Here is a 22,439-nt window from a genome sequence, read left to right on the forward strand (position 1 = left end):
GTTAACGGCACTCGTTAAGGTGCATTGGGAAAGGAATTTTCCAATCATTTTTCACATTGTTTGAGAATTTTACAAATGTTTTGAGTCAGTTTTATCAAAACATGTGTAAAATTCCTTTCCCAATGCCCTTATTACGAGTACGAGCACCCTTAGGGCACTCGTTAACAAAACCCTAAATGATTTAATATTGTAAAGATGTAGAAGCAAAAAGTTTAGGTCTTGAAGTAATTACTAAATCAAGATATGGATGGAATAAAAAGGATGCTCAATTAGAAATTAATGTTATCCAAGGCCAATTGGGACATTGATAAGTCATGTGTAGTTTCACACAGATGGACGGGTCACATTATTCGAAAAACCAATGTGACGAGATGAGGACTGCTCCAATTTTGTACGAAGCTTTGCGCATGACTCGCACGTGCTAGTCACTACTTGAAGAACTATCACCCTGGTTTAGAGTGAGTCTTTATCCTTTCCCACGCTCAAAAGATGTGTAACTAGCATGTGCTAATCACTACTAGAAGTAGGGGTGCAACTCGGGCCGCGTCAGGTTGGACCAGGTTGAGTCCAACCCTAGCCCAACCTGCAACAGCATTCCCTCAACCCTAACCCGGACCCATCCCCGAGCCTCTAGTCGAAGATGGTCAGTCCTAATCCAACCCAATCCGCCTCTAAATCTCTCAACCCTAACCCAACCATTCTTACCTGTTTTTTCCAAATCAGGTCCACTCGAGTTGAGTTCGGGTTCCCCTAGGACCACTGAGAAATACAAGGAAAAAACATAACCTAAGTAGACGACAAAGGTCGGGTCGGCTTTTCCCAACCCAACACGAGCCAAAATCGGGTTGAGCCCGACCCGTTGCAACTCTACCGAGAAGAACGTTTCAGCTTTCCCCTTTCGCACGTACGAAGATGCGTCCTCGTACGTGCTAGTCTGTCTCTCTAAAATATAAAGGGTAATGATACCCCCCCCCCTAACGGATAAAACCCCCCCCCGTAACGGTTTCTGTGAGAATGGTTCACCGCCTGAGGATAAATTCACTCCCTTCAACGTTTTTCATTGCCTTCCAAACTCAACGAATTACGTCAAAGGGGGGGATTTTTATCCGTCAGAGGAGTGGAAAATAACATTCCCCAATATAAATAGTGCCAAAGCGCGACACAAATATTCCCCCAATTCCTAAAAAATGAATCTCTCTTCCATTTCAAGTCTATCATTCCGAGCCCCATTTTCTCCATCTTAAAATAAATCTCTTCTCCATTTCCACACAACATTTTCTTCCTACTCGATGCTAAAATCATAATTCCTTGCCAATCAATCATAGAGAGCCAAAACCCAAAGCTTCTAAAAAATGGCTTTCATGGCCGCTCTCGAATCCGATCTACGCGCCCTATCCGTCGAAGCGCGCCGTAAGTTCCCGGCTGTCAAAGACGGCGCCGAGCACGCGATTTTGAAGGTAACTTTTTTTAATTCAGCAACAGATCTTTGAATTCTATTTGATTTGTATTATTTACCCTAATTCCATTTGATTCGATTGAAATTGAAGTGATAAGCTTCTTTTGAAGCGGGAAATTGAGTAATTAACTAAAATTAGGTATAGATTGCATTAAAAGAGATCATGCATTGCTTATACTTTGATTCATTTTGATTGATCGAAGTGAAATTAGGGTTGGTAACTTAAATGTTTAAGAGGATTTGTAGTAGATGAACCGGGAATGCGCGATTAGGTTAATTAAGGATTTTTCAGTAATAGATGGAATGAGTGTGACCTGTAGCTTTTGACAAGAGATTTTATTTCTTTAAATTAAAAAAAAAAAGGGTTTTGCTAGTGAGTGCTAGGGCACTTGTTAAGGTTCATTGGGAAAGAAATTTTACACATGTTTTTAGATTTCTTTGTCAAAACATGTGTAGAAGTGTGAAACCATGTTTTGAGGTTTCGTTAAGGGCACTCGTTAGCAAAACCCATAAAAAAAAAATACATGTGAAGTTTTGGGGATCAAGTTTCAGATGTATTTTCTGAACTAAACTTTATAATTGTTTCTTCGGGATGGGAGGAAATTGCCTCTTGAATTTTGTTGCAATTTTACGCTGTAAGAATAACGTCTGGCATTTGAGTAAATAAAAATGAATTCATTGTGTTGCATTCTACGCGAAAAGTTTAGTTGAAATTTTCAGGCTTCATCTGATATGTTTCCCAGAATTCGAAACATTTGTTTATAGTCGGACTGGAGTCGTAACAATATCGAAACCAAGCTGAGTGAATGAGTGACATGGCACTGTTTTCTTTGTGAGAGTAGGAGTATTAAAATAGATGCCTCTCCTTCTAAATTGATTAGGCTATGAAATTGATATTCAAGAAGGGAAGTCATGTGTTTGTGGTTGTCATCATGCAGCTTCGTTCGTTGTCAAATCCCAGCGAAATTGCACATAATGAGGATATACTGCGTATATTTCTGATGGCTTGTGAGGCCAAAACAGTGAAACTCAGTGTTATCGGTCTTTCCTGTTTGCAAAAGCTCATATCTCACGATGCTGTTGCACCATCAGCTTTTAAAGAAATCCTTTCGACTCTGAAAGATGTAAGTTTCCTTATTTTAGTTTGTCTTCCTTAGCTTCGTGTTTGATGTTTATTTATTTGGCATTATTATGAGTATACTTAGAAAATATTACTTACGATCCTTTATACTTATGATGTAAGTGATGCCGATGCAATTATTTTCATCTATAGAGTATTTGAAGCAGGCATTTAATTTACGTAACTGATTGAATTTTGTAAGAACCTTTTCTTCATCTTTTTTTATTGAATAATGTGACTTGATATTTCTTTAATCTTAGGCTGGCAACAGGAGTACATAGTAAGGTGTCTGTTGGTTGAATGTATAGTTGCTTTGTTGTATAAAAATGGTAAAATCATTATAACTTTTAAGCTTATAAGCTTGAGCAGTGGTCGACTCCCATCTTTTTTTAATTGCATAAAAATGGTAAGATCATTATAATTTTTAAGCTTATAAGTTTGAGCAATGGTTGACTCCCATTTTTTTCTAATCGCAATAAGCCAAAACATTTAATGATTACGTGTATGTCTCCCATCTTTCTTATATTTCCCTTGTTAGGGCCGGCGACATATTTGAGGCGTATACTTCCACGTAAATATGTATTCTCATGCGTGATTGCTCTCTTGGTGTTCGATTAATTGTCTCACTTAGACTCGCTCTATTGTTTCTATTATTGTTGTTGTAGTTGATGTTTGGGGCCCATTCCTCGTGGTGCCCTTATCTGGTTGTCGGTACTTTGTTAGTTTTATTCATCACTTCAGCAAGTTTACTTGGTTGTTCTCTTTTGTCAATAAATTATATATTTATTCTTTCTGCATTTAAAAAAAAGAGATATTTATTCTTTCTTTTGTATCGAATTCAAAGCAAATGTGGAATGTCTCTTTGACACAAAAATCAATTACATTCAAACCAAGTGGGGCGGGGAGTATAACATATTAAATAAAATTTTCTCTTCAATTGGGATAACTCACCATGTCACCTGTCCCCACACCCACCAATAACATTAGTCAGTGGAGCATAAACACTGCCATATAATTGAGACAAGTTTTGCTTGATGGGCGAATTCATCCATGAACAAAGAACAATGAAATGCGTGTTTTCTTATCAACCAATTGCCCTCACTCGTTATATTTCAACAAGCACCCCTCGAACACCTATTTAATGTGAAACCTAACGACTCCATTTTTAGGAGGGCTGGCTGTGAATGTCTTCGTCCCTCTAATGCCCATAAGATAAATTTTCGATCCTTTGCATACAATCTCTCACTGTGGTTATAAATGCCTTGTCCCAACCACTGGTTCGGTCTTCATCTCTCTCGTCATGCGGTTTTTGGAAGTTGAACTACATCATCTACCCCACCAATCTATCTTCTATCAGCCCATGCATCGATAGTTCCTACTATCCCATCACAATCACTCACCTCTCCGGCCAACAATGTCATACCCAGCTTAACTACACCCCTACTCTCACACTCTGAGTTGTCATCCTCCCGCGCATTCTCTCCCAATTCAGAACCATTCCCACCGTCACCTTGTCTAAAGCACCTCATCAAACCCAAACATTTACCAGTTGCACTATTGGCCCACACAAACTGCAATTGAACTAACCCTTTTACTGGTAGCGATCAAAATACCGCAATGGTGTCAAGCCATGAACACCAAGTTTGATGTGATCATGTGCAATGGTATATGTACGCTCGTCCCAATCGCCCCGATCTGAACATAGTGGTTGTAAATGGATTTTTAAAATTAAACATCATGCTGATGTATCCATTGAACGACATAAAGCCTGCCTTGTAGTAAAAGGCTTCAATCAAGAAGTTGGGGTTGACTTTTGCAAAATATTAGTCAAGTGGTCAAACCGACAACGATCCTCCTTGTACTATCGCTTGCACTTTATTTTGGACGGAATTTACGACAAATAGGTATCTAAAGTGCATTCTTATATGGTTTTCTTGAAGATGTGTACATGTCACAGCCGTTAGGATTTACTCACCCCAAATTTCAGTTGCATGTCTGTAAGCTACGCAAGCCCTATATGGGATACAAAATGCAGCACAATCATGGTTTTCTCGACTTAGTTTACGACTACTTGAAAATGGTTTCTCCTATTCTTACAGCTGACACATCTCTCTTTGCGCGTCATTGGTTGGATGTTCCTCCAGTAGTGCTTACTGGTTCTAACCCACATGTAATTGATAATTTAACTTATGTTTTTCAATCAAATAGAATATACTTAGTTTACTGGTCAAATAAAATATACTGATATTGGTGGCGGTGCCTTTTTTTTTTTTTTTTGAATGAAAAAAAACAGGCACCTGGTTTCTCAAGGTCTGCCTTGAGAAAAGAGGATGGCGGTGCCTGTTCACATTGGAAAAGAGGATGAAGAGACGGTTTCGAAGCCAGTCTTTTAGTGTGCATAGGAATTGTGCACGTCTGTAACCATGGTTTACTGTTGGTCTAATATATGAAGTACATCTCATGGTTTCTCAAGGTCTGCCAAAGCCTAGTGGCAGATTCTTTTATCGGGTTCTGACATTCAGTTCTTCTGAGCATGAGAGCACTCTCAAGTTGGAGGGAAGAAAACTGCTCCTTGGTGATTGCGAAGTCACACAGCTGCAATCAAATATCAATTATTTTACATTTAGGTTTCATATAAATTTGAGTCTGTTAAACAGGTTATCCATTGGAGGACTGATTGAACTTTCAAACAATTTCTCGAGTTACTGTTGAAGTTTACAGTGAGAATCTCTGCAGTTACTTCCTCATAATTTTGAGAAAGTTCAAATCAAACTTAGACGCTCGTTTTCCTCTGTATATGAATAAGACTATCATGGTATTAAATTTCTACCGAAATCCGAAATTCTGGATTTTGGTCAAGACCGAATCCGAAATGAGCCGAAACCGAAATTTAGGCACCAAATTTAGGCCGAAATTTCGTTAAAATGCTTTTCCCAAGATTTCGGCCGAAATTACTGAAATTTTGGCCGAAATTTCAGTTTCGGCTGAGTCTGAAACCAAAACTGAGATTAAAAACCATGATGACTATATAGGTGCATATGTAGTATGTATGGACATACAACTCAACTCAACTCAACTCAGCCTTTGTTCCAATTCCCAAACATACACATAGGGAAATTTATAGTGCATTATAAGTTTTCAGATTACTTTTGGTTCTTGGATCCATGTTGTGTTGTGTCTATACTCAAAAACAGGCCAGGCAAAGTTATGGCTTATTAGTTATTGCTGCCATTGGTTTGGTCATGATTGGTGAGCTAAATTCAATATCTTACTACTGCAATTGCAAACTCAGAGGATTGAGTTTTTCCGAACCTTGGATGTGCACTTTTGTAGTTTATTTGCATTCATAAGGAACCTAATTATCCTTTTGCTTCCAAATTCTCTGTTTTAATTGGTTCTATCCGTGACCAGATATTTTTGCTAATGTACCAGTAGTTTTTTGGACCATGTTTTTGACATTTTTCTGTTTTCTTGATGATGAATTCTTTTATTCTGACTGACATCCTCTTTTTTGGTCTTTGTTCAGCATGCTGACATGACTGATGAGAGTGTTCAACTTAAAACCTTGCAAACTATACTGATTATTTTCCAGTCACATTTACATCCTGAAAATGAGGTAAACATTCATACTTATATTTTTTCTACTTTCATGTTTTTTCACCTTTTTGTGATTCTCTGCAAAGATGGTCACTTTTGCCAATCTAATCTAACTTGATATTTTTCAATCAAGTTCATTTTTAAGTAATGCCCTCAGACTGTAAACATGAATAGCATGAAATATAATACACTTGGAATAATTGTAAGATATGATTTTTTTTTAACTTATTTTTGTTTCTGTCCGATAAATGACAAGGAAATGAAGCAGAAAGGAAAAAACAACAGAGCATATATTTCTTTCTAGGGAAAAAATCAACACAGAAAGAAGCAAAAAACCTACATTCAGGTCAATACGTTCTTCATACATGATGATGCGTTGAAAATTCTCATGCGCTTCATGATAGATGCGGAAGAAAGAGATGTCCGTGACTCCGTGTCACTCGCAATATTTCTGGTTTCATCAGTGAGGCTAGGAACCTCCGTAGGTCACCTTTGATATTAGTCTTCCAGTTAGCCTCATTTGAGGAGTCTCCTTGATGCAGGGCCATCAATCATTCATGCACATACTCAAATAAAGAAGATTAAGGGAGGAGACACAAAGGCCATTGAGTTTTTGATAATAAGTCACTGAAATGGCTTATGTATGTGGGCCCTATCAATTGCATGTGTTTCTTTAAGGAGTTTGTCAATTCATAAGGTTCTTTCAAGTTGGATTTCTTGGCTTGGTTTTAGACTAGGGGTGGTGTAGGTATTATTATAAAAGATTTTTTTTTTTTCCAAGTGGTTTTCTGGAATTTAGCTAGGGACCTGGGAAGATACCCTGATATTATTAATGAGAAAATAGAAATTACATGAGGAGGCAGTAGGGCCTCTAAGAAGACAACTACAAAACAATGCCCGATTAATCCCTTCTCATCATTTGAATGTTTGGGATACCCAACTGTCACATCTAACCGCTCATCTTGCAAGGCTAGGGAGATTCTTACACTGGGAATATATCTTGTTGGTTTGATCCTTTCAGGCTGCATTAGTAAGGGCATCTGCTGCCATATTCCTTTCTCGATATTGGTGAGCTAATATAGGAAACAAATCTTCAATGAGCTTCGTCTTTTTCTTTAGCAAATTCAATAAGAACTTTGCTACCAGATTCTACATCCACTTTTCCAAGATTCAGACTTTTGTAAAACCTCTGCCCGTCAGGGAGGGCGTGCCATTCTGCCTGTATATTAGTGCCCCTTCCATAGAAGTGCGAAAATGCAATAAATATTAGTTTTTTTCTTAACGGATAGTGCTCCCACCTCCTGATATCCCAGGGTTTCCCTTGGATGCTCCTTCAATAATAATTTTGAGAGTTCCTCTTGCTGGTCTAGACCAATGCACAATGATCGCTCTTTGTTTCTTTGGTTCAATGAACCTTACACCCAGATTTTCTCAGGTCTCCTTGCTTTCCAAGATTGGTATGATTTTTTGGTTGAACTCTGTGCATTAAGCTTCTGATCCATTCCGTTACCTAGCTAGTTATTCAGTTATCTGAATTATACTAAACTTCCATTATCATGTTACACCGTTCCTTCCATGTTTCCCAAATGATGAGCATTGCTGTATCTATAATGATGTGGCTCTTAGATTTTCTCTTCATTGCAGTTCTGAACCAGTTTAACATTCTAGCATGAATAGAGAAGGAGCTCATGGTTCCCACACGGAAAATGTTTGTAAAATGATTCCACAAACTAGTAGCAAGATCACTCACCAAGAATAAGTGGTTCATGGATTCCTCTTCACGAATGATACAGCAGTTGCACAAAGATGTAATGGGAATGGTAAGACTTTTAATATTGCTGTCCACATTGACAGCATTCTTGAAAATTCTTTAGTCAAATATACCAATTTTTGGAGGGAGATATCTCCATATGCTGCTGGCCTATTCAGGCTTTCGGCCATTAGATCTTACCAGCTTTCTTGCCGAGCTGCTTATCTCGTCCATGGTTTTAAATTTCGTCCGAAATCCGAAATTCCGGACCGAAATTTCGGATTTCGGCAGGGTCCGAAATTTTAAAAATTCAGCCGAAATTATAAGACTCACACCGAAATTTCCACCGAAACCAAAACTGCCACATAAATTTAGTTTTCGGCTGAGGTTGAAACCGAAACCAAAACTGAAATTTCAAACCTTGCTCTTGTCGAGCACCAAACTAGCCTGTCGTTGCTGAACCGCCTATCTCGCGTCAAAATAAGCAATTTTCAACTTGCCTTTAAAGAATGAACACCAAGATAGCAAGTAGGACTCACTTTAAGAATCCCGTAGCGTTTTCAATGATCCTTTCTTCTATTAATCAAAGATTTTTTCGGAGCAAGTGTAATTGCTTTTGACTTTGTTTATCTTTTGACCTGAAGCCTTCACACATCTGTTTAGAAAGTTGATAATCTGCATATTGGTGGAATTCGTGCCATTAGAAAATATGAGGGTCATATGCATGAACACTGTGTCCTGAGGGTCACATTGTTAGACTCCCTTGGTAAGGAATAGAATTAAGCTTTTCCACTACAGAAGAGATCCTCCAATACCCTATTTGGCACTTCAGTTATAATAAAAAAGCATGGGGATAGTGGGTCTCCCTATCTTAGACTACAAGAGAAAAGTACCCATGGGCTTCTTATTAATTATGATTGAAAAAGAGCACTTTTGGGTGATTTCTTTAATATGACCTCTCCATTTCTGATTAAACCTGAAGTACTCTAGGACTTGCTGCAGAAAAATCTAGTTTAGCCTATCATAGGCTTTTTCCATAACCAGCTTCATTCTGATGTTGCCTCCTCTCACTTTCTTGTCGATGTTTTGCATCATTTCCTGCACAATGTTGATGTTCTCAATGATATTCTGCCCCTTGACAGCTCTCTGTTTTTTTTTTGACAATTAGGTAATTTCATTAAACTTAAGGGGAAAGGAGTCCGACCAAGGAGGTCGGCACTACCGATACAATGGAATAAACAACCAAAAGCCGCCAAATACATAATGATCTCAGATCATGGTGGTAAAAAGTCAAAAGTAATTAGGCCAGACTGATCAACCCCATCCTTAGCCAGGCGATCCGCCTCACTGTTGGCGGATCGATTTACATGCTGAATTTGACATCAAAACCATGAATCTGGTCCCTAATCTCGTCAAAGAGCTCTAAATATCTCCAAGGGACTGCAAACTACCAGACAACCATCTAATGACATTTAGTGAACCTCCTTCGATTATGAGACAAGCTAGATCATTCCTCTCCACCAATCTAACACCTTGCAGCACCACACAAACCTCTGCTTTGTTAGAGTCTTTAAATCTGATGGCGCCCGAGAATGCCACATAGTGGCGCCATCCGCATCTCTAAAAAGACCACCAATCCCGGTTGGTCTAGGATTCTCAAAACTAGACCCATCAAAGTTCATTTTGAGCCATCCTTGTTCAGGAGGAGCCCATCTAGGGGAGACAATCTTCTGCTTCTCCTCAATACTACACAGTTCTTTCCAGCATCTTTTAATGTCAGAGATAGAGTATAAATTGAAGTAGGGGATGCAACTCACCCATAGAGCTGAAATCGAGACGATCTTTAGGAATACAGAGTGGGCCACTTTGGATTTGCGTTTGAAATTTTGAGCATTTCGTTACTTCCATATTGCCCATAATGTCGCTAACAACACGACCTTCCAAAGGATCCTTCCCTTTTTAGGCCATCGAGTAGCTAGCCAGGATTGCAAATGATCAGATAGATGGACAGGGAAAACCCAAGAATGGCAAACATACCTAGCAATCTACTCCAAATTGCTCTAGCGAACCTGCAATGAAGAAACAAGTGGTCTACGGATTCTCCTGATTCTACATATAAAGCACAATGATCAATGATTATCATATTACGACTCCGCAAGTGGTCCACCGTTAGGATTTTATCCTGGACGGTGGCCCAACCAAAGGTGCAAACTTTGGGCGGTGCAGGGATTTCCCAGACTTTGGAAATAGGCAAGAGAGGGGGGGGGGGGAATAAAATCCAAATTCTCTTATCATCACCTCTGCTTCCAATGTATATGGCATCCAGACTCCTGATGAACTGAGCAACTTTGTCCAATTCTCTACCAAAGAAATTGCGCCTAAAGTTCACCTTCCATACGATTTGACCATCTTCCCTTCCAAAACTATCTTGAACCCAAGCTTCTTTATTCGTTGCCACTGCAAACATATTTGGGAAAGCCTCTTTTAATGTCATATCACGGCACCATCTGTCAAGGCAGAATCTAACCCTGTCACCTTTATACACCCTGAACCTGATGGCTTCCTGAAATGTGTGTGTCTGTCTCATGATGTCTTGCCAAAGCATCAAATTCCCGCAGCCGTAGATGTCCTGGGAGTACCAGTTTCCAGGGAAGATTCCATACTTCTATTCAATGACTCTAGACCAGAGCAAGTGTCTCTCCTCCCCAAATCACCACAGCCATTTACCTAACAATGCTTTATTGACATTTCTTAGGATCCGAATTCCCAATCCTCCTGATTTGATGGGCCTACATACATTTTCCCATTTTACAAGGTGGAATTTCGGCTTGTTATCTGCTCCCCCCCATAGGAAGTTTCTCTTTTCAGAGGCAATACTTTATGGTTATAAAGGATGAGGCGTAATGTCTTGAGTGGTTGCCACCTTTGAAGAATTCATGAACTGCGTCTACAACACTTTTGCATATAATTTCCCAACATTGGGTATATAAATAACCATTGAATCCATCTGGACATGGTATGTTATCGTGAGGAAGACTCCACACCACACTTTTAATTTCTTCCTCGGAAATTTTGTAAGCATAGCATTCTCCTCATTAGGGGTGTTCGTTCGGTTATAACCGAACTGAATAGACCGAAATTTGATAACCGAAATAACTTCGGTTATCAAATTTCAGAAACTGAACCGAACTGAAATTTCCAACAACCGAACCGAAACCTAACTGATTAAAAATTCGGTTATAAACGAATAACCGAATAGTGGGAGAAAAAGAGGAAAAAAAAAGCAAAGTCTCGGTTTGGATCGGAGGGCTAGGATCATCCTATCGAAATGATTTTTTGAGCACAACCTATTTAAGTTGTGATCAATCAAATGAACGGTTTTGATCATCCTACGGAGTGCCCATATAGCACTTTTTTTTGGAAAAATAATGGTTTTATCCATAATTTCGGTTATTCGGTTAACCGATTTTTTTTGAGATAACCGAACCTGAACCCGAATAACCGAATTTCCAGAAAAAAAACCGAAACCGAACCAAAAACGAAAAAAACCGAACCAAACCGACCAAACCAATTCGGTTCGGTTCGGTTCTGTTATTCGGTTATAACCGAATAATGAACACTCCTACTCCTCATCCCCTACCGTATAAAAAACAAAAATCATTCTCCTCATCCCCGATAATACTAGGGATGTGATTCAAGAGTTCATTGCCCAAACCGCATCCTTCTTCAGTTAGAAGTTTGCTGAAATAATGCCTTTGGAAAAAAAAAATCGCTGAAATAATCCATAGCAGTGTTTCCAATTTGAGTAGGATCTTCTTACTAAGCTCCACTATGCCAGACTCTCTTGATTCCTCGATGCTTTCTTTGAATTTTTGTAGAGGTGTGAAAGAACTTAGTGTTCCTGTCTCCCTTAGCAAGCCCGTTTTCTTTTGATTTTTGTCTCATAAAGATTTTTTCCAGCCGCAATATTTCTTTGAGTTTGATATTAGCTTCTTCCAAATTTTTAACATCGCTTTTTGAAGGATTGTGCTTCCATATGGAAACACTGCTATATTGCCAAATATTTCTAGCAGCAATATTTGGAAACACTGCTATATTAGTTTTCCAGCAGCAATATTTCTAAGCGCTCTATCCTCAACATTCTTAACTCTTTGGAAAATATTGCCAAATATATCCTTATTCCACAAATTCTGATTGTGTATCTATCCAATGTCTTACCCATTAGGGTTAATTTGGATTAGGGTCGGTTTGGATGCATGTAGAATAGTGAGGCAAGTAATCAACAAGGAGACACAAATTGAATTTACTGAGAACTTAACTCGGGGTTTTTGTCGTTTGGTTACCGGAGAAACCGAGAAGGAAAGAAGAAAAGAATAAAAATGAAAAAATGGATAAAAGAAATTTTGAAAAGACACTTGTATCCCTGCCCCCTTAAAACAAATTGTAAAATACCCATTACATTCATCTTCATCTTCTTCTTCCTTCGACCACTCTCTAAACATCAAAAACCCCTCTCAAAAGAATCGATGCATAAGAAATGTTCGAAAGTCTCGTGAGTCTGGCGAATGGATCGCATTCTACGACCAATGGCCTCATCGCCTGGCTCCCCTCTTTGTCCGTACTCCGTACCTCCCTCCTGCTCTCTATCTACCCATTTATGAATCAGAATAAAAATGCTTTTCTATTGGGGCAATGAAATTAGGGTTTTTTCTCTTTATGGATGATTCTTTTCTTTGTTGGGGTTTTATGAAGGGCAGATGAACAAGGGTTACTTGGACTGTTTATACCACATATGTTCTTTCGATCGGGTAGGTTCATGTGCTCGGATTCCACTGGAGGAGTCAGTGGAGGGCTCGGAGGCACGAGCATTTAGGTCACCGAGGTTCGTGTGCTCTTTGTTTGGCTTGAAAAAAATGGTTGGAATAAAGCTTTTGCTTCTGCATTTTTATCGTTGTGATTACTAGGGAGAGAGATGGGATTGAGCCTCTAGCTCACTGGTCGAGGCTTTGTTCTTCAACTTCGAGGTCGGAGGTTCAATCCCATCTTACTGACCAAAATAAACCAGAGAGGTCTTTTGTTGGGAACCGACATACCGGGCAGTCTTCGCCTTCAGAGGTTTGAGTTTGCTATTGGCAACCGAAAAAAACATTCTTCTGATGGTGCAATTAAAAACCACACAAATCCCTAGAAATGCCAGGATATTGTGCAACCAAACAGACCCTTGTGGTTGTTTCATTCATCCTGGACAACTTCCACCTGTTTGATCCACGTATTTTGAAATGTAATTATTTAAAAAGTCTATTTGTAGCACTGGTACTTTTATTAAGATTGATAATTAAAGGGCAATGACCAGAATAAGTTCGGGCAAGATGCCTTACCTTGGTGGAGTTTTATGAATTCTCCAAACTAGAATCGGTAGACTTTATTAAGCTGCGCCCGTACACATCCTTCATCAGTTTGATTGTTGCAAGACATTAATCTACTCCCTTCAAATCCAGCATCTATAAGCCCCATGCCATCAACCATATTGTTGAAAATCCTGGTGGAGGCTTGATTGGGAGCCTCTCACCTAATTTTTCCTCTCTATTAAGAATATCATTTAAATCGCCTCCGACCAACCATGGTTTGTTGATAAATGAGCTGCAGTCCTCCAAATACCTCCAAAGATATCTTCTTTCCACAATTGAACAACTTGCATATCCCACAATAATCATAGAATCAATTCCGCTATTCAGATTCTTGGTGCTAACTGTAATCACCAGATCATTTACTGAGATGTAATTAACCTCCAAGCTATTATCTCAAAAAGTCCAACTTTGGTAGTTTCCTTCTCTTTTAGACAAGATCACCATTTGAAGCTTGTTAGCTATTTCAGATATGTTCGAATCCGGGATCATGGGTTCCATGGTGGCCAAAAAACCTATTCTGTGCATTTTAATCAACTTGTTAACTCTCCTAATGGCCCACTTAACCTTTCCTGTTTTTTTTCTTCTTGCCTTTTGTTGATGCCATCATATTCCATTCCTCTTCCATCGCATTGTTGTTTTCTTCCAACTCAGTATTAATGATCTCTTGATTGGGTGTAAGGATTTTTCTGCTGCCGCCTTATCACATACTTCCTTGATCTTATCTATTAGAGTTTTAATTCCCTCCATCAGTTGTTTCCAGTTCTGTTACTGTCGTTCTATCCTTAGTCTCCATAATCCGTGGCCTTCTTCTGCTGTTCCTGCTCAAGGTTTGCAGCATAATCGTCTTCAGACATTTTAGTATCGTCTGTTAATTCTATCTCTCCACTGACTTTTTTCTGCTAGATTTTATTCTTTTTCGTAATTAACTGTTTGGATTTTCTCCACCCATGCCATCTTGGTTTTGCTCGCTCTTTATCATAGGCCTTTGATTATACAGAGTCTACCTAAATGCTCAGATTCTTGCGTCACCCTTTTTCATGTTCTATGTTTCATCAATTTGTTGCATATTTGGGAACATTCTTATATAGAACTTTCTGCCACATACCTCTTTCTGCTGACGAACCAATTGAAATACGATATGGGTTTTGTTTTACCAGATCTAGCTCAATGCACATCCTGGTAACACATTTTTTTATCCCTTGATATTTTTGTTCCTTTCACGGTAGTTGCTGCTATCTTTAAGACTACCAACGGAGCTTCCAATTGCGTTGAGAATATCAACATGGTAGCAGAACAAAGGCAATGCCGGGAGTACCACCCAGCACGACGCTATGGGAGATACATATCCTGATCTGATGGTGCGTCCATCTGAAGAAATGAATTTGATAATTCTTGATATGGAGGTTATCTTTCTTCCAAATTGCCTGGAAAATGGAAATGATTTTCGTTTGTGAAGCACAACAACTTGGGTAGAAACAGTGAGGAAAGGCTTGAGGGCTAGGAACATAACAGAGAACATGACCTTGGATAGGATAGAATGGAAGAAAATGATCCATGTAGACGAACCCAACTAGTGTCAGGATTAGACTTAGTCAATTGGAGCTGGGTAGACCCTGTCACCCTTTCACCTTCTTCATGAAAATTTTCTAAAGGATTCATTAGCCAACCCCAACTAGTTTGGGACAAAGGCTTAGTTGAGTTGAAGCACAACAGCAGGTGGCGTCTATTAAGTACACTGATAACGAAATCATTCTTTAAGCGTATGCTTCTCCTAATGAAATCTTTGGACTCCGATATAAACTTGGTCTTCCATGAGAGCACTTTGCAACCAGGGAACTTTTGAATGGCTTGCAGGCTTGATATATTTCAGCCTCCCTGAGATAGTCGATGATTTTTCTTTTTGTGTGATTGTCCCAATTGGGTTTCTTTGTAGATGGAGATTTAAAGTTAATGCTGCTGTAAACGACCTTTTGCTGCCTTTCTGACTTGGTGATGGGAATGGATTCATTGCAAATGAGGGCGGAGGAATCTACTACCTTGGAGTGGTTCACCAAGATTTTCCATGGTGGCAAGTAGGTTACGAGATTCTCTGAATCCGGCTCTGGGGCAAATTTTCATTGGAACTTTGATCAAAGTAGAAAGAACAGCACAACCAGATCTGGAAAAAATATGGGCAGATCTGGGACAAGAGAAAAAGAGATCAAGATTGCATGAAAGATGCAGCCCCTGAAGAGAAAAACAGGACTTGAACAAAAGAAGGAAAAGAAACAAGCTCTCTAAGAAAACCTCATAAGGGAAGAAGCAAAGAGAGAGAAAAAGAAACCACCAAAGAAAGATCCAGATCTGTACGTGCAGATCTTGAAGAATACTGAAGGATCAAGACAAGGAACAAGAGAGATAGAAAACCGAGGAAGGAAAAAGCAAAGAGCAAGTGGAGATGTGGAGAACTTCTCAGATCAGAAAAAAAACTGATAGAGAAGAATGCCATAATCCAATCTTGAACAAAAACAAACCAGAAAATTGAATTCATCCAAACCTGGAATCAAACATGAAGAGCACCAGAAGGATCTTGATGAGGAGCTGTTAACCCACAAAAAACAGGTCGAGGAAAGAGGAGTGGTTTTCTGTGGAGTTTTTCATTGTAAAATATAAATAGTATTTTGGGGCTCCAAAGGTCGGGGAATTATATGGTGCCCGTCTAATTCTTTCATCTAAAAATAAGTGTCAGCAACAGTATAGGGGCTCACTTGTTCAATGATCTAAGAAATTCATCCATTTGACTTCACTGTGGATGTGCCATTTCCTAAAAATTCTCCTCCAGACGACCCTAAGCCCCCAATGGATAGTGATTATTGCACTGATTGTGGAGGACGATTGGCTTTTATCTTTGTCTGTCCATTGTCAAACCCACTAGTGGGGGAGGGAATGGATCATCCTATGGGGGGCATTTTGAGGCATAGTCTATCGACCATGGGGAATAAAAAATGGTTTGGGTCATTGAACTAGTGCTCCCGCCTATATTTTGTCTGCGCTTAGTTTTTCTTGTAGCGTTAGACACAATAAATTCCTCGCTCTCTAAATCCCTTTATATATTGTCTATCTAGGTAGATTTACATCTGCAAAAGTTGTAAAGTGATACTGAGACCACTTTTTTGCTAGATAGACCCCTCTTTGTTCTTTTAACTTGTTACTTTGGTTGTTACAACTGTCCACAAGCTGAAATAATCAATGGAAGAAGGTTAAATGAATAGCGGCAGATGTCAAGGGGGTTGCACCCCCCCACCCACCCACGCACGCGCGCACCCACCCACCCATGCATCCACGCACGCACGCACTGCGCGCGCGCCATATTTTATCTTTTTTTAGGATATGAATGTAATTTGACGCCAAAGCCCAATTATTATATCTCAGGACAATATGGCTCAAGCACTTGGCATCTGCCTCCGGCTTCTTGAAAGTAACCGATCCTCTGACAGTGTGCGAAAGTAAGTTAAATGGAAAGTGTGTCCAAAATTGTAGAAGAAATAGGTTATTGTTTATTCACTTGTTTCTAAATTGTGTATCTTTGGTTTAGTACTGCTGCAGCCACTTTCCGGCAAGCAGTTGCCTTGATTTTTGATCATGTTGCTTGTGCCGAGTCACTTCCTACTGGTAGAATGGGTTCTGGAAATCATCTCTCTCGAACAAGCTCCGTCACCGATGATGTTAGTCGCAATATCAATTATTCTGTGTATGTAATATTTTGTCAACACCTGTTACTTCTGACTTTTCTTTCTCTATGTATATGTTAACGTTTAGAGGAATGCTAGACTCACAGGCGCCCTTGCAGAAAAAGGGGTAAAAGGCTACGCCATTGGTCAATTTCCATTTATGACAGTTATAATCCTAATTTTCTGTGCCATCTTAAATGAGAATTGACCAATGGGGGTGCACTTTACGCCCTTTTCTGCAAGGACGCCTGTGAGTTTAGAATCCCTCTAACGTTTATATTAAAAAGTTCTATTATCATGTTCATCTTGTATCAGTTAAGCTGACTCAGGCACTGACAGGTCATTGAAGAGTGAATTTGTTTCTCGACGGCCATCATCATTGCAGGAAACCCTAACTAAAGCAGGAAAACTTGGGCTTCGTCTGCTTGAAGACCTGACAGCTCTTGCTGCAGGTGGATCTGTATGTGCTAAATAGAAACTAGTAGCCTGATTACTGATATGACGCTATGTCCCTCCATTATGAACTATTATTCATGGGAGTTGCTAGCCACTTTTGCCGAAAGCCATTTCGCGCCCGACTTTTGCATGTGATGACAGCCACACATGTTGACTTTTTGGCAGATTTTGTCTTACTCATTTAATTCGTCTAACATGGTTCTCATCACATGCAGAAGCCGGGCGTGAAATGGCTTTCCACGAAAGTGGCTAGCAACTCTCATTATTCATTTTGCTTCTAATTCCTTACGATTTAAATTTTCATCAGTTAAGAGTGTCAATCTTCTGTAGATGGTCATGCTATTTTGCTCACTTCACTGATATATAATATTTCTTTATCTCCTTGCCAGGCAATCTGGTTGCGAGTTAATTGTCTTCAGAGAACATTCGCACTTGATATACTTGAGTGAGCATTCTATGTGTTGCACTTTATTATTTAGTGCATAGTATGTCGATTATGAAATTTTTTTTTTTTGTGTGCTGCAACTATAATAACTATCTGCTTGCACTTGTATTACTTGAGCATGTAACATGTGGACTGTGAGGTTATTTATGCAGTTATGATTCTATTTGCTCAGTAATAATTACTTTCCTAGTTATGGTAATTAATTGTTTACTTTGATGTTCTGTCCTGTTCAATTTTGTTGATAAATAATGGACACATTAGAAAAAGTATTTGAGATTTTTTCCTCAGTTCACCATTTTCTGTTCCGAAAAATGCAGAAGTTGCAGTCTCTGGGAATATATTATATTTTCTTTCATCTAGAAGGAATGATTGAGAGAAATAAGATTTTAGCTTGAGCTACTTTTTTTTCTTTATTTTAGAATTTGTGAATTGAAATTCTCAATTTAATTGTTATTTGAAAAATTCATGTACCTCAAAACCTTGGTATTTTATAGAATAGCTTGCATCATTTGAGAGAAGCTCATTTCTATTGAACTACCTACAATGTTTCATGGTAGTAGTCTGTTTGTTCCAAGGTTGCTAGGGCGGGAATCGAAAGCGGGATTTGATTCGGGATTCGAAAGCGGGAATCGAAGGCTCCTGGGATAGTTGGAAGCGGGAATCGAAGGCTCCTGGGATAGTTGGAAGCGGGAATCGTGGGTTTGCCAGAGAGCCGACGGAGATTCACTGGGGTTCGTCGGGGAATCGTCGGGGAATCACCTGAGATTCGCCGGGGAATCTCCTGGAGTCGCTGGGGAGTTGGGATTCGCTGGGGATTCGCCTGGGAATCGGGGTTCCTATAAAGTGGGAATCGGAGTTTCCATAAATTGGAAATCGGGGTTCCGATGGAATCGATTCGGGATTCCCCGAAGAATCGGGGAATCGAATCGAATCACGATTCCGATTTGCGATTCGGGGAATCGCGAATCCCCACCCTCAGGTACGAATCCTGCTTCCCTGGTTTGTTCTAAGTTCTAGTTGACATATTGGAAATACAACTTTTCTTCCAGAGAATTGAGAAAGAGATCTATTGCGTAAGTGTTCGGGCCTGTTGGGTGTCATATTTTTTTTGAAAGGTAATAGGATGTTGACGATATATAAAAGGATGGTGAAGATATATATATATATATATATATATATATATATATATATATATATATATATATATATATATATATATATATAGAGAGAGAGAGAGAGAGAGAGAGAGAGAGAGAGAGAGAGAGAGAGAGAGAGAGAGAGAACGGTTCCTACACATATGTGTAGATAAGTTATCTACACACTAGCTTAAAATACAGTGGGGGCCACATTATTTGGGTGATCCAAACCATTCATTTTTAAGGCCCTCACATAGATAGGGTGTCCATAAAAATTCATATCCATAGGATCATCCTAACCATTCGAATTGTGGAAGCAAAAAATGGACTAATTTGTGAAGGCTTAAAGACATCCATTTTACCTCCACAAATCGTAGGGTTGGGATGATCCTATGGATCTGATTTTTTGTAGACACCCTATCTATGTGAGGGCCTTTAACATGGATGGCTTGGATCACCCAAACAATGTGGGCCCCCACTGTATTTTAAGCTAGTGTGTAGAGAACTCTCTACACATATGTGTAGGAACCGTTTTCTCATATATATATATATGAGAAAACGGTTCCTACACATATGTGTAGATAAGTTATCTACACACTAGCTTAAAATACAGTGGGGCCACATTATTTGGGTGATCCAAACCATTCATTTTTAAGGTCCTCACATAGATAGGGTGTCCACAAAAAATCAGATCCATAGGATCATCCTAACAATTCGAACTGTGGAGGCAAAAAATGGACTAATATGTGAAGGTTTAAAGACATCCATTTTACCTCCACAAATCGTAGGACTGGGATGATCCTATGGATCTAATTTTTTGTAGACACCCTATCTATGTGAGGGCCTCTAAAATGGATGGCTTGGATCACCCAAACAATGTGGGCCCCCACTGTATTTTAAGCTAGTGTGTAGAGAACTCTCTACACATATGTGTAGGAACCGTTCTCTCTCTCTCTCTCTATATATATATATAGTAGAAGAGAAAAGGAGAGAATAATTAGAATTTCTCCCAAAATTCTATGAGAATTACACATCACTTTTTTTGACTTTTTTTAACAAAGGCACCCATTCAACCCACATATTTTCAATCCTACCCCCTCCTTTATGCTTTTTAACAAAGGCACTACTTTTCCTTAGTAATTTTTTAGGATATTACAAATTCGGCCCACCTTTAAAAATATTTACGAATTCCGGGCACATTAAGATGAACAACATATTATGGAAACCTCTATAGATTGGAGGGCTAGGATCAACCTATGGAAATGATTTTATGGGCACAACGTATTGATGTTGTACAGTTTGGATCAACCTATGATGTGGTCCGTACAGTTCTTTGTCGGCCCGTGCATCGCATGGGGTTTTTAAGTAGTGTATATATATATATATATATATATATATATATATATATATATATATATATATAGAGAGAGAGAGAGAGAGAGAGAGAGAGAGAGAGAGAGAGAGAGAGAGAGAGAGTGTGAACAGTTCATGCGCTCGAGCTCAGATAGCTTATCTGCGCTCGAGTGCAGGGTGCAGGAAACAATCCAATGGAGCTGAGTTTTGGTACACACCCCCTCCATGATGGATCCTTTCAAATGAATTATTGGGATCACCCAAAAAATGTAGGCCAACCCATGTTTCTGCGCTTGAGCGCAGATAAGCGTATTTGCGCTCGAGTGCAAAAACAGGGGTGGGGCCACATTGTTGGGGATCCAAAGCATTCATTTGGAAGGCCCTTTCATGGATAGGGTGTCCACAAAAAATCAGCTCCATTGGATCATCTTAGGGTGTCCATTTGTGGGGTGAAAAAATGGGCAGATTAGTGGACAAACAGTATCTGTCCATTTTCACCCCCATAAATGGACTACCTTATGATGATCCAATGAAGTTGATTTTTGGTACACACCCCATCCATGATGGGGCCTTTGAAATGAATGCTTAGGATCACCCCAACAATGTGGCCCCACCCTTGTTTTCTGCACTTGAGCGCAGGAAGCCAGGAACCCTTTTCTCATATATATATATATATATATATATATATATATATATGAAATGTAGTCTGGTGTTTCAAGGTAGTAATCTGTTTCTCGTAATTTTTGAAATGGAGTGTGTTCTTACATATCATTTGTAAATTAGACTTGACTGGTTAGAGCTGCTCTTACTCAATTTTCAAGGGGACAAAAATGCATGTAAAGTGATGGTGCGATCACTGCATTTGTGGACGGCTGACTATGTCGGTTCCCATCCTTGAATTTTGGGAACGTCCAAATAGACCATTAGTCTCTAGTCTGTATCTTAGCCAAAGTACAGATGTTACCTCTCTCTATATATGACCAGGTGATTTATTTTATATTACTAATTTTTATCAGCAGTGCAGCATACTACACTACGGTGACGACAATTTTATTGCTAAAACCATATAATGCTGAACTGTGGAAAACTCTAAACCTAAAATTCATCGGCACAATGTCATTTCTTTCTACATCTTTTGATTTAATAGAGATTTGATCTGTAACATGGGTCACTTCTCGATGGGTATGTTAAGATTAGAACGACCCTTGAGAAAACAAAGTGCCAAAAATCTCACCATTGATGATTGCAGCCTTCTGCAATTTGTTGGAAATCATCTTCATGCTTCTGCTAACATGATCCTCTCCATAGAGAGCTAGAAATGAGCGAAATGCTATTAAATGTGAAAATTCCATCCCAAATCCCCCTGAGGTCATCATTGAATTTGTTTCTGAGAGGGCTTGTGAAACATCAGGAGCTGTGACTGGTCAGCATCAGACTAATTCCCATAAAATTAATGCAGCTCCTCAAACAAAAAAAAGAAAAAAGAATAGATAATAGTAGAGTACAGATACATACACCATTCCATGGGGTGTGTGTGTGTATATATATATATATATACTGTTGGTGCGCTTAAGCTCACCAAGCTTATGGTGCGCTTAAGCGCCCAATCACATGGTTCCCACATTTTCTGTGGTGATCCAAACCATTCATTTGCAAGGCCCTATGGTAGATAGGGGGTGTACCAAAAATCAGATCCATAGGATCATCCTAACCCCTCCATTTGTGGAGGACAAAAATGGGCAGATTTGTGGACAAACAATGTCTGTCCATTTTGACCTCCACAAATGGATGGGTTAGGATGATTCTATGGAGCTGATTTTTGGTACACCCCCCATTTATGTAAGGGACTTTCAAATGAATGCTTTGGGTCATCCTAACAAAGTGGGCCCCCATGTGATTGGGCGCTTAAGCGCACCATAAGCTTGGTGAGCTTAAGCGCACCAACAGTTTCCTCTCTCTCTCTCTCTCTCTCTATATATATATATATATATATATATATATATATATA

General features: G+C 39.3%; 1 protein-coding gene across 1 annotated transcript in view; it reads left to right on the forward strand.

The window, feature by feature from the left end:
* Positions 1–1,061: 1,061 nt before the first annotated feature.
* The window catches only part of LOC143887555 (ARM repeat superfamily protein), a 129,588-nt gene continuing 108,210 nt past the window's right edge, over positions 1,062–22,439 (forward strand). Inside the window, 7 exon segments of the mRNA XM_077391643.1 lie at positions 1,062–1,457; positions 2,395–2,580; positions 6,103–6,192; positions 16,743–16,816; positions 16,906–17,061; positions 17,381–17,501; positions 17,887–17,942. Coding sequence (XP_077247758.1) covers positions 1,353–1,457; positions 2,395–2,580; positions 6,103–6,192; positions 16,743–16,816; positions 16,906–17,061; positions 17,381–17,501; positions 17,887–17,942 — 788 coding nt within the window. The 5' untranslated portion in view covers positions 1,062–1,352.

The sequence above is a fragment of the Tasmannia lanceolata genome, unplaced genomic scaffold (assembly GCF_043159265.1).
Source record: "Tasmannia lanceolata isolate RefF3 unplaced genomic scaffold, GAP_Taslan_0.1 ptg000012l, whole genome shotgun sequence".
NCBI classification, from domain to species: Eukaryota; Viridiplantae; Streptophyta; class Magnoliopsida; order Canellales; family Winteraceae; genus Tasmannia; species Tasmannia lanceolata.